General features: G+C 36.0%; 1 protein-coding gene across 2 annotated transcripts; it reads right to left on the reverse strand.

Moving 5' to 3' along the window:
* Nucleotides 1-74: 74 nt before the first annotated feature.
* LOC110727098 (mediator of RNA polymerase II transcription subunit 15a-like) lies at nt 75-13,470 on the reverse strand. 2 transcript variants are annotated; one of them, XM_021906640.1, is made up of 11 exons: nt 13,129-13,470; nt 10,425-10,536; nt 10,196-10,289; nt 7,473-8,882; nt 6,813-6,883; nt 5,352-5,426; nt 3,679-5,022; nt 2,998-3,342; nt 1,276-1,482; nt 1,075-1,163; nt 75-654 (listed from the first exon to the last, which is right to left on the reverse strand). In XM_021906640.1, exons 1-11 carry the CDS (start codon nt 13,239-13,241, stop codon nt 447-449), a joined length of 4,068 nt encoding a protein of 1,355 aa, XP_021762332.1. In that variant the 5' UTR covers nt 13,242-13,470; the 3' UTR covers nt 75-446. The 2 variants fall into 2 exon arrangements, with proteins under 2 accessions (XP_021762332.1, XP_021762331.1); XM_021906639.1 differs by having other exon boundaries at nt 10,169-10,289; nt 13,129-13,469.
* Nucleotides 13,471-13,718: the final 248 nt, after the last annotated feature.

Below are 13,718 nucleotides of genomic sequence, written 5' to 3' on the forward strand. Positions count from 1 at the left end.
TTCAGACTAAATTGTAATTATAAATGGTTACCTCAACCCTCAAACATATATAGTTAAAAGGCACCAGGATACCATGAAGCGAATGCTACAATTATTCACTACCATTATTCGATTCAAGTAGCCCCAGGCAAACTTTTCTTTTTATACAAATTTACTGAGTTTGGAGGCCGCTATCAAAGGAGAATGGGAGAAAATTCCAACCCTGGAGTAATGAGACTCAAACTCAGATCTTCCAGCAGTCGGATCTTGGACTTTGGGTAGTGTAACAATAGACAAATAAATACAATATATGAACAGTTATAGACTACCCTCAACGGACTTGTTTGGCTTGCACATTCTATTCACAAACTTCAAGCTTTGGCCTACGTCTCCGGCAACAAAATGATTTTCAAGTCTAGGGCTCCGGAAAATTTTAACCCAGGCTTGAACTTTGAAGGTATAGAAGATCAAGCAGCGCTTAGACAATTTTCCCAAGTTCCATACTTTGAGCTGAAGGTCCCTCCACCATTCTGTTGTGCATACTCACAAATGACAGCCCGAGCACAATCATCCCATGTCCTTGCTATCGCCTTGAGAGACATCGGCTGAGAAAGACTTCGAAGAGAGATGCTAAATCTTGACTTCGCTTTCACTGAAAGATCTTCATACTCGTTACTACAAAACGACAATGGAACATTTTAATCTCAAATTACTGGATAACGTTATAATTTGACTGATTTTTTTACCATAATGACTATTGAAAAGAGGTAAACATACCCAAAATGCATAATCTATTCACGAATTGTACTTCAGATAATTAGACCACAACTAAGTAGCTTGTGCACCATACAGGAACTATTATTGTCATTTAAAGGAGTTATTAGTTACCGTCTTTATGTGCTTTATGCAATTGTTAATGGTGAATATATTGTTAAAAATCAAATACAACACAACCGGCCAAGATGAATACGTTTGGTGAACCTATTGTATATTTGCCACCTTAATTAGTCCAAAAGAAGAGATACTCATCAGCCTATATGGTAAGTGGTGAAAAGACACCAGAATACAAGAAATTTCAGATCTGTTAAAGCTCACCTAACATCAACTGGTAACTTGTCCAACAAAATGGGGGAACAATTTGGATAATTTACAGGAACCAGCAATCTCAACAGTTGAATTGGTGACTGCATAAAAAATAAATAAAAAATATAAAAAAGAGCATATAAAGTCACGAAAAGATAATGATAAAATGCCATAATGGTATATTATTGTTAAAAATGAGTTACAAGAACTTACCATCTGGGCTGAAGTGTAGTGCGACTTCAAGTCTGGACTCAGAGATATAGCACTAAAAGAGCACCTGACAATGGTTCCTTCACTGCCTTCAGAAGCTGAAGCTGAAGCTGCTACCGAAGGATCCATATCTTCATCACTGACATCAACAATAGTATCTATAAGACGGTCATTAATATCTCTGATTTCTTCCAAAAGGGCATGATTAACCTGCAAAACAAATCATAAATCTTAACTATAACAAATTGAAATAGCACTCGAGCTCTTAAATGGAGAGGCCTAAACAAATATCCATATAAAAAATCTTCCAGTAGTCTCAATTTGCACTTTGCAGGTTAAACTGTTAAAGTAATCCTAATAACTCATATCACAAGTCACAACTGACATAAGAATAATTTACCAATCATTTATATCCAAAGAGACAGATGAATAGTGGGCATAACCGCATAAGTGCATCACACATGATCAGTTCATTAAGACAAAAAGAATGCACAGTTGGGAGGACTTGGTAATTCAATATATCATTTACCCACATAGTGTACATTCTTGAAACATTGTAGTCTCAATATAAACATATTTGTTCAACTAGGAATCTACCCCACTCCGGATCCTGAAACTCTGAAAGCCTACATCATCTTTCCAACAAAATATGTCCCAATGTTTAATACTTCCCTCATCCTCGGAAGAACGTCATATTTCCTTTTATAGAATGTCCCAAAATACTGGTCATTTATTTATACTGATATAATTAAACATTTAATTTATTTCTGGTGGGACACTGTGCTTTGTTGAAACGCAAAAGAATACGGGAAAGCAAGATAATAAATGATGTTTACTTAAAAAATTGGCTTTCACAGCAAATGACAAGTAAATAAGGATAGCGGAAGAATCAATAACTATATACTAAAAGCAAACCAGGAATGACACGTGTCATTTCCTGGTTACAAATTTTCCCGCCCATTTTACTTTCCTTTTTTCGTAGATTCTTCAAGGATTTTATTTTATTATAATAATTCAAATTAAAATATCTTTTTTCCAATTACGATTCTTAACAATAATACTTTTCCATATACACTCAACTAATATATTTTTATACGTAGTATTTTATATTAGGTATTTTTTTTGTTAAAAAAATGAACATATATTAGGGAAGTATTATTAAACTATACTACTCTGTATCAATAATCAATCAATAAAATAATATATATATATATATATATATATTAATTTATTTTATTATTTTTTTATTTTTTTTTATATATATATATACACTAAAAGATACCATATTAATGTAGTAATTATTATATTTAAAATTTAAAAAAAAAATAAAAAATAAAAAATAAAAAAATCCACAAATCTTTTGAAAAAAAAATGGGCAACTATAAACCAAAGATTATATTCTCAAAATTGGGCAACTACAACAAGAAAAAAGATTGCTTAGATTTTTTGCCTACTTTTGTTTTAATTGTGTATTAGAAGCTACAATTAAAAAATGCAAATACCAAATCAACCTATCACATACTTTTATTATTCATCAACTAATTTATGATTATAATACTTATCAATCAATAATCTATAACTTTATATAATTATAGATCACCGTGCATGGCGCAGGATTTAACCTAGTGATAAAGAAAGTGTGAAAAAATATTCCCATCCAATAACCATTTTGGCATAGAACAAACAAAAACCACACTATAATCGGCAATACAACACACACATTACCTCAAGTTTAGCCTTCTTCACATTAGATGTTGCAGTTGATTCTAGATCAGATGTCTCAGATCCAGTGAATTGCTTGAAGTTATCATTCATGCTGCCAATAGTTGCTGCAACATTTAAGGGCATTGCACTAGTATACCGGCGCATTCTTTTTGTTCCCGTACTTCCATCTTGGGTTTGAAAATTTCTAGCTTGCAAGCGACACTTTGTCATGGCCACTAAGTCCTCACCAACTGTAGCTCTAGAACCATTACCAGGAGCTGATCCAGCAATTAGATCAATCATGCTGACAACTGAACCAATGTCACAGACTGATGCATTTAATGCTTTAGGGGATATTGACTTTACCTGTTAAAAAAATTATAAACAAAAAATAAATTATCCGTGAAAATCTTTTTTTCTCCATAAACCAAGACATACTTCCTCTGCTTTTTTTTTTTTACTTGCAAAACAACACTTTGGCACACACTTAATGACGACATTAGACTAGGTAATTGGACAAATTAATTAAAATAAGTTTACCACCAATAAAAAGAAATTTAAAGTTGTTAAGGTTTAAATTAATTAATTTGTCCATTTACCTTTTCGAATCATTTTCTCAAATAGTGTGCCAAGGTCTATTGCAAGTAATAAAAACAGAAGTATCTCCTTATTTGTGAGAAACATATAAGCCATTCTACTTACAGCTTTCAACAAGCGATCAAGTGGTTGCTCTGTTAAACTGGATTTCCCAGAAACAACTGCAGAGTTATTACCATGAGCACCATCTGGCCCAGCACACTCGAACAAAGGAGATGGCGATATCCCAGGAGTTCCAATTGAAAGAGATTGAGTAGCAGCAGGTGCACCACTTTGTTGATTTCCGATATTTGCAGCATTTGAGAGTGAGGAAACAGCAGGTTTCTCAGCATCACCAGGCATAGGAGATGGCGCCAAGGGGGTTGACGGAGAAGGAACATAGGGTGAGTTAGCTGATTGCAAAGGGGTTCCACCTTTGGAGATAGATTGCAGATTTTGCTGATCAATTTGCGGGGAATTCTGGTTGATTTGTGGCGACACGGCCTGAAACAATTGAGGTGAAGTAACAGAGAAAGTAGCCCCAGGCTTTAACTGCTGATGTGCAAACCGCTGAGCTGATGAGAGATGCTGTGGGAAAGCACCTGATCTTAACCCCTGTCTCATCTTGTCATTTACATCATTTTGATGCAGTTGAGGCATCTGATGAGCTGAAATTTGTGAAGCTTGTTGTTGTTGTTGTTTTGCTTGTTGTAACTGCTGTTGCTGTTGGTACAGCTGCTGCTTTTGTATCAGCTGCTGTTGAAAATGCCTATTCTGGAGATGCTGTTTCAATTGCTGGCTTTGCAGAATCTGCTGCTCCTGATGCTGCTTCAGTTGCTGGTTTTGGAGCATATTTGAATTTGATTGATGAGAGTTAATGTTCGGCTGTAACATACTGACTCCATTCTGTGATTGCAACGAATTAACATTTGCCTGCGGAGGAGCACTAACCGGATTCTGCTGTAAAGACGCTATTGCAACTTGCTGCATAGAACTAGGTGCACTTCCCTGTCCAGAATTTATATTGGGATTGGCCTGTAATGAACTCGCCATGCTCTGCTGCGAGGATGTGACACCAGATAAAGATGGGACAGAACCATGCTGCAAGCTTGGCACATTGTTCTGTTGTATTGTGGCAGCAGAACCTTGTAGATTCATAGACTGCAACTGTGGATTGACACCGACCACATGTGATTGTGCTTGAGAAATTTGAGAATGAGGCTGCTGTGCTTGTTGCAAATTCTGCATTTGAGGAGGGAGGATTTGCCCTGGTTGAATTGGCCTCCTAGGCCTGTTTGTACTAAGTAACCCAACAATCTGCTTCTCAAATGATGGCAATTTCTCTCTATGAGTTGGTAGAATACTGTTTTTTGCTGTTTGTAAAACCTGCATTAACTTCTCCAACATATTTTTAAATATTCTGAGCTTATCCGCCTGGTCCGTCTTTGGTTGTTGAGGGAGAGATTCATGCTGTTACAAGTGAAATGATTGGAATCAAATTAGCAAAAAGTAACAACAGCGATAGACAATTCTTCTGCAAAAAAAGGTGAATATTCCTTAAAGTGCCTACTACAACTTAATTTTGAAAAAAATAATAATACGTTAAGCAGAAAAAAGCCAAGAGTATATTGATCCTTAACAAGATGGAAATGGACTAGTTAAATCTTGTGCACATATCATATTTTGATCAGGTTTTACATGGTAATAGGACACACAAGGCAATAAGATTAGCAAAGATAAAAATATATAATAAAAAAAAATAAAGCTCAATTAGATTTCATAATTAGAAGGTCAGATACCTGTTGTAGTTTCATAGAAATTTTTTGGTGCATCTCATTAAGATCTGCAAGGTACATGTCCTTCATAGCTTTAATCTGTCAATCATCACCCAAGAAGATGATAATCAGCACCTTATTTTAGTAACTAGTCAAAAGGATCAGCCACAGAACAAACAAAGCAAGAAAAAAGTAAAAGCATATACCAAGAAGAAACACTTTCACCATATTATCGCAAATTATGTTTTCGGCTTTTTGCATCTTCAAAAAACATAAAGCATATAGAACTCATTGAGACAACCCTTTTTTTTTTTTTTTTAAAGAAGGTATTGTCAACCAGAAAAATATTACAAAACCACTGAGTGAAAATCTCTTATAGTGAATTAACAAGGTAACTCCAACCCCACATTTTATAGACTTCCAAGTTTTAAGTATCGCCTCCATCCCAATATGAAGTTCCATAATTATTTTTTGGGATGCCTTCTATTTTTTAGGGTGCTTGCGGTTGGGTATTTTGATGGCTTTCATTCCTTTATATTGTTTGGAGGGAATATTTGGCATTGGAATCTGATACTGTAGGGCATCAAGCACTAACCCCCCCCCCCCCAACATTTTATAGACTTCCAAGTTTTAAGTATCGCCTCCATCCCAATATAAAGTTCCATAATTATTTTTTGGGATGTCTTCTATTTTTTAGGGTGCTTGCGGTTGGGTATTTTGATGGTTTTCATTCCTTTATATTGTTTGGAGGGAATATTCGGCATTGGAATCTGATACTGTAGGGCATCAAGCACTAACCCCGCCCCCCGCCCCCCCCCCCCCCCCCCACGCCCAAACTTCATTTCTACCTAATTCCTACCAGTTCTGATCTCAAGGTTCAAAACCCAATTTGCTGCACAAGATAGAAAGAGAGAGGCAGAAAAGCAACGCATCACTCTTCTCTGATTCTGTTGACGCAAACTTAGGTGATGTACCTTTTTTCCCAGCTCTATTATGGTTTTCTAGCATAATATAGTGTACAAGAGTTTGTAATTTCCAATGTTTTTTTATTTCCTTCAACTTTAATTGGTTCCTGATTTTTCTAACATGGCATGCAACTTGATTTTAGTTCTGAGATTTGTTTTTGTTCAATGTGCTTAATGAATTTTCCTTGCTTATGTAGAATTTTTATAAGTGTCCCTGATGTTTTGGGTCTAACATCAACCATTGCCCTCCTCCCCGCCGCCCCCCCCCCCTCTCTGTACCTCCAATCATAACACACAAACGTACACACCTTTCACTAATTGGACACTGGAGTAATACATGACTTTTGCAAAGGCTATGTGAAGGGAAAAGTTTTCACTCACATCAAGTCACATGACATTCTTAAAATCAGTGTAAACAGGAAGATGAACTTATTTCAGAATATAAGGAGTAAAGCACGCAATATATAGATTTGAAAACCAAATTATAGCAGGAGATCAGCAGGGGTAGGCAAATAGTCACCTTTTGATAGACCTCTTCTTGCCAGTCACCAACACCTGTACTATCAGTCTGAGCAGTGGAATCCAAAGAACCTATTCAAAAGGCATTAGTGTTAGCTAATACACAAGGACTACAGAATCTAAATAAGTTGGATAGGATGATAGATAAGTGAAAATAATTCAACCCCAAAAACAGAAATATAGCATCAGATGACAAGAACTATAAAAGATATGAAGCATTAATGTTTTCTCCTAAAGCAAACATCCAAAGCATGGAAAAATCAGTAAGGACCATTAAAATACTTACTAACCTACCTAATATCAGTGAGAACATTCAGAGACAGCAACCAATACAACATGAAATTAAACTGTCTAAATGTGTAATAGACCCTGCAAGCTCTAGGCAGAGTAGGCACCATGTTAAACAAGAGGAAACACTAAGATTATTTGGTGAGAAAAAAGTATTGTACTAGATACTATCCTTCAAAGTACTCAATGTAGAACACAAATTAAATGCAGAAGAATATTGCACAAGCTGTAGAAGAGAAAATAGAAGGCATAAATTTCTCAATGCATAGTAGTTCATGCATAAAAGCAAGAAGATAGCATATAGGGGAAAAAATTATGATCAAAATCTACCCAAACCATCACAGAAGAAAATTAAGGTAAGAAGAAAAAATACTTGATGGTGCCTCGGGAGGAGCTCTTTGTGGTTGGAACTGCTTTTGCTGATCAATCATATTTTGCTGCTGAAGCAAAGAATTTGGATTTTGCATCCGAGGCTGCATATTATGTTGAACGGAATTTGCCTGCTGCTGCAATCCCAGTTGCTGTTGTAGACCTGACTGAGATTGGAGCTGTGACATCAATTGCTGCTGTGACTGTGATTGTGGCTGTGCTGGCTGCCCACCACTTGGCAATAAAGGAGTATTTTGATTCTGTTGCGGAGTCGCAGCCTTGGGTTGTTGCATCATGTGAGCTGAGTGTTGATTTGACTGCATGTTAGCATTCCCCGACTGTGTTCCCATCAGTTGCTGCTGTGAAAGTCCCCCAGCATGACTTTGATGCCCTAATTGTTGCTGATGCATGTTTGAGAGATTGCTTTGTTGACTCATCATATGTTGCTGCTGCATGTTCTGATGTGATGAAAGATTTTGGAGATTATTCTGCTGTCCCAACAGTCTCTGTTGCTGTTGCTGCTGCATATCAGAGATATTACTCTGTTGGCCAATCAGTTGATTTTGTTGCATATTGGCAGCGTTTGGTTGCTGTCCCATTAACTGCTGCTGCTGTTGGCCCTGGGATGTCATCATTGATTGCTGGGATAACTGCGTTTGCTGTTGCTGAATTATAGGAGTCTGTTGTGGCTGTTGCTGCGACTGTTGTTGCTGCGACTGTTGTTGCTGCCTGGCCACTGACTGTTGATGCTGCTGAAGCACAGACTGAGATGGCTGTTGAATAGAAGATTGTTGGTTTTGCTGTAACCCAGATATCATAGAAGGCTGCATAACAGATGAGGTTTGCATGATCGGTTGCTGATTAGCCTGTAGCAAGTTTTGCTGAGACTGTGATGGTGTTTGTTGTTGCTGTGATGGTGGTGGTTGTTGCTGTAATGGTGTCTGCATAATTGGTTGTTGGATATTTCCCGGCTGTAACTTCTGCTTCATCATCTGTTGCTGCAATTGTTGCTGGTACATGTATTGCGAATTATTTTGGGACTGCTGCTGCTGCTGCTGCTGCTGGGAAGCAACCTGTTGGGTATGTTGTCTACCTTGCAACTGCCTTTGGGAATTTGTGAACATAGTGGATGAAACTGCCTGATTCATCGTATTTCCCATTGAGTTTTGTGGGATGCCAGAAATACTCTGCATGTTGGTATTCTGAGGAACATTTGGCATGTTCTGTGCCAATCCATTGACAGATGGCAAAGAATTTGGCAAGCTGGCAGTAGTTTGCATGCCTGTAGATCCTATGTTGTTTTGCATGTTCTGAGCTAAAATCTGCTGCCGGGCTTGAGACTGATTAGACGCCATCTGATGGGGAACAGATTGACTCTGATTCTGCACTTGGGACTGCATATTTTGAGAAGGTACTGAGGAAAAAAAAAAAACCGAAGTGGACAAGTGAGTGGGGTAAGTTATAAACACATTTGTCACTAATTTCAGAAGCTTTAGTGAGTTTGAATGACAAATCCAAGAGAAGACAGCAACAGCCACAGTAGAGGATAACAGATTCCTAAACTAATAGCAGTAAGAATCATGGTATATGCAGCCATTATTCATTTATTCACTCTAGATTTTTTCAATTCTTTTTGTAAATAGTAGAATTTAGTACAAACAAACACTAAAAAAATGTTAAGATATCATTTTAGCAGCGTACAAACTACAAATATCCACTAGAATCACCTAAAACAGTCTAAACACTGACATGACCTCACAAAAAGAACTTTGGTAGCATCAAGAATACATTGAACATTATCAGCTGGTAGTCTTATTACAGTTGCATATATGATATGATAAACCAAGGTATTACCAAACCACTCTGCAGACCACAAAAACAAGCAGACAATACAAGATTATGAAAGAATTAGCTCATTGAATATAATTGAATTACAGAAAGTATGGAGCCCCTATGTCAGCCAAAGTAGGATATACTGACTACTGAGTAACTGCATAGAATAATTCTCAAATTCGTGAAGTGGCTAATGACCAGGTTTCACTGAAACAAACAAGAGAAAGAGGACTTATATACATGGGAAACAGGGTAGAAAAGTTTAGGAGAACAAGACTATGAGTCTATTCTATAATATGCATGTAAGTTTTGGCCATAGACGCATAACCTTGCTCTCCTAAACAAAGTAATCATGGCTTTTATAATTATTTCAACAGATGCTTGAGCCTTCAGATTTTTTTTTATTTTTTTTTCAGAGGGGTGGGGGAATACCGGAATATGCTTAGTGTGGGAGGGCAATATACTAAGTTGTTCAGTTATCATTATTCAACGAGACATGAAAGGCCTTTGGTCTAATTTGAAAAGCAGAAGACAAGCCAAAAACAAGTTAAGAGAATACAAGATTTACTTCATATCCACAGATGCAACTATTGAAATTATTGACTGTCAGTATATCCTTTTCCATCAATCGAAAAGCAACAAGTTCTGATCTTTATTATCCTACTAAGCAAAAAATTCAAAAAAAAAATACATTAAAAACCTACCTTGGAGAAACTAAGCAAAAACCAGGAGAAGAAAAAAAAAAAAAGAAGAGAGGGGGGGTGCAGGGGGGATCAATGATAAGCTTGCTAATATAGGCATCAATTAACAATGTTTTGACTTAACACAATCTATACAAAAAAGAATAATTCTTCAAAATATGAATACCTGAATCCTGAGGATTTCTGCTCATACCAGAAGAGTTGGAAGGCAAAGCATTGGGGAGTGAATTCTGAGATTTTGACTCCATTGTGAGCATCTTCAATGATATCTTCCTCAGATAATCAGACTGAAATTGCAGTACAAGAAGAAATAAGAAGTGATACCCAAGGATTGTCAACAATGTCTAAAATGTGATTACCAAACGCAAAAAATTAACTATCAAGATTAAGATATAAGCAACCACTTGAGATGCATAAGATACCTGGCTCGTAGCAGCACTATATATCTTTTCTTCAAATCTTATGGCAATCTGCTTAAGTTCTTGCAGCCCTTCTTGGCCAGAAAAGGGGAGATGTCTCTTCAAAGTTTCCATTCTACAATTGCAAAGGATATCAATTTAATAGTATCACAACCAATTCTTAGTTGATTATAATACATAAACCTACAAGAAGTAGCCCCTTCCAACTCTCGAATCAAAGTACGCTACTATACCATATGGTTATAACATATACCACATTTGACTGTTTCCCCTCATGGGCAATCAAATATTAGTAAATAAAGCTAAAACTTCAATAAAGATCACGCTGACAATGAAGTAATTTACAGAAGCAACTTTAGCAGTAGAATAACTCAGAATCAGAGGTAGTTGCTAGTTTGCTACTACAACGTCAAGAATCTAGCATTCACCATGTACAAGTATCTACTATTGTAAACCATGTTTAACCACATTTCATTTCTACGGAATTACTTAACGAAAAGAATTACATTCACCTAAATTAATTACAGCATTCCTCAAAAGGGCTCTAAAATTTTTAGGAAGCAAGAGTGATTTGATGGCCTACATTGGTGAACCTGGTGGCTACAGCAAAGTGATTCAAAATTATATCCACCTATAAAAATAAATGGGGATATTGTTCCTACAATGGGCTTTTAGCTGTTGATTCATTCGTCCGCAATAATATGTTACAAGGTATAAAAACCAATAATCATGGTTCAGCTAGGACAATAAAGGTAGTGACCCTGTGCAAAAATCACAAGAATCTGGAGTATTGGTACTAACCAATAGTAGTTCTGCATACGTTCTTGTATTACCATGATCCGTCAGCTTCAATTTCTTTCTTTTTATACTGGTCAACTATTGGCACTAGCCTTAGTTATTTCATAAACAACTGCTAATATTTTAGTGATATAACTGTATTTTATGCTACATGGACTCGGAAGTCCGACGCGGGTACGTGTCCAAGCGTCTGACTTGGCTATTATGTGAAAAATTCCATGATTTTGACCTAAAAATTCCAGTTTTTTTACATTACCCACTATCAAAAGAAATCACCCATAAAATATCTAGACCTGGCAGCTGCTATTTAAACCATTTTCCAAAATGCGGGCCCCAATTTTGCTACAGAGAAAATTTCTTGGTTGAATCAATCGAGCAACAGTGTACCCATCTCGTCCAATGTAACAGTACTAACCAAATTTCACCCGATAAACACTAACTTTAACACAAAGCTGGTAAAGTTTAATCCATCATCACTGGTAGCTTCAAGTTCCCATCCAACCTCCGTTTGTACTCGTATACATACATTTTGCCTATCCAAAACCAACTATACATTTAACCCTAAAGCCATTATGGAATGTCAAAATATTCAAAGTTACAGAGCAATCACTTTAATGAATCGGATTTCTAATGAGAAGAACAGGTACCTAATATAGTGAGCTAAATGCAATCTAATTGCCTTGAAAATGTTTAAGGGCTGTAGATGACTTTATTAACTATTAAGAGCAGGCTATTGAGAAATCAAAGATGCTCTTATATATATATATTCATTTTTATGGATAAGTATGCTCATACATTAATCAATTTGGAAGTCATGAACTTCACTTGATCATCTTCAATCAAATCAAAAAGAACATGCAACAAATTATGATTACTACACCACATGTTTCATATACAAAAATATATTACTAGTCTAAATTTCACCACAAATATATTGCAGATACTACATATTTTGTTGCTTTTTTATTCAGGAGGTGAACAAAGCCTTGATTCGAGCTACATCTAGAAAATCATAAAAGATAGAAAGGTGAGTCAGTGGCAAGGCAACTTGGGAAGTCACGTGAGTAAATGGCTTTATAATTTATGAGCCAAAAAGTAATCTCACTAAAAAATAAAAACCACTTCCTCCCTCTACCCCCCCCCCTCCCTAGCTACATGCAACTCTAGCCGTTGAGCCGGCGGTGAACATCCATTCATGCCGGAAAATATAATGGTGAACGTGCATCATGCCAGTGAATAAAAGCCCTATGCTTTCAAGCTTCATAGCTGTCTCGAAGTACCTCAATTACAGAATTAGGGGATTTCTTTTCTTTTCTCCACAATCGAAACTTCACTTCCTATACACCCAACTTGACACCTCCCTGGCGTGTCTAGTGTCATAACATATACCATAATTATTCATGAATATCTGGAAAAACACCCTTCAATATATTTCAACTCGCCTCAAAACACTTTCCACTCTCAATTCCCAAAAACAAAAACTAAGCTTTCTTTTTTCCTAACAACTCAATCACACCCCTAACCCATTTATAGGGGAGCATACTTGTGACATAATAAAAATAACATGGGCAGAGCAAGAGATCAAAATAAATACAACAATTTTTCAATCATTTACTGATATATAAACGTTTCATATTATTTTTTTTTTTTATTAAATAAAAAAATTGAATTTGCCAAATTAATAACATGACTACCAATAGCATTGAAAGCCTCCATCACTCAGCAAAGAAACAATAAAAACACAGAATTCACTAGCCATAACATCAATCTCATTTAATAACCTAACACAGTTACATCAACAATTCTGTATATAAACCCCAATTCTCAAACACACAGAAAGAATTCATCAAAAATAATTTATATCATATATACGAAGTATAATATAAAGTTTGATAGCAAAATAACTCACATCTTATTGACAATTCGTTGGCGGGACTCCGGCAGAAGTTGACTCCGCCAATCGCCACCATCCATTGGAGGTGGAGCTTCATTTTGAGCAGGTCGCCAATTATTCGAATCCATAGCTATAAATCAGATATAAATTATTGATTAATTTAAATAATTGATTAATTGCAGCTCTAATTGAATTCAATCAGCTGAAACCCCCAAATTCTGGGAAGAAACATATGAAGTTGATGATCGGAAATCGGAAAGGAAACCCTAGAAGAAGAAAGGTGGTGTTGAAGTTCTTGGAAGAAGAGGAGAGAGAAAATTGGTGATTTAAATTATGGTCAAATAAAGGAAAAACGAGAAGAGCATCTTGTCAAGTATTGCTATTTTATACAATTGCTAAATGAAGGATTGGAATTAATTATGTTGGCAGGTTGAATATAAATCACACTTTTATTATTAGCATGATTGAGAGCATGTTTAATTAAACTAAATGTTTATGATTGAGAGCATGTTTAATTAAACTAAATGTTTAATTGAGGTTGGAATATTGAAAAAAAAATTTATTGTAGTTCATATTATTTTTATTGATGTATAAAAATGAGAAAG

The sequence above is a fragment of the Chenopodium quinoa genome, unplaced genomic scaffold, assembly GCF_001683475.1.
Source record: "Chenopodium quinoa cultivar QQ74 unplaced genomic scaffold, ASM168347v1, whole genome shotgun sequence".
NCBI classification, from domain to species: Eukaryota; Viridiplantae; Streptophyta; class Magnoliopsida; order Caryophyllales; family Amaranthaceae; genus Chenopodium; species Chenopodium quinoa.

Bases quoted from the DNA above. Each gene is read 5' to 3' on its own strand.
- LOC110727098 (XM_021906639.1), bottom strand. From the start codon at position 13,241: ATGGATTCGAATAATTGGCGACCTGCTCAAAATGAAGCTCCACCTCCA. The intron at 10,537-13,128 runs GTGAGTTATTTT...TTGCAATTGTAG, and splicing joins CAACGAATTGTCAATAAGAT to AATGGAAACTTTGAAGAGAC. The intron at 8,883-10,168 runs GTATTCATATTT...TTTTTTCCTCAG, and splicing joins CAGAAATCCTCAGGATTCAG to TACCTTCTCAAAATATGCAG.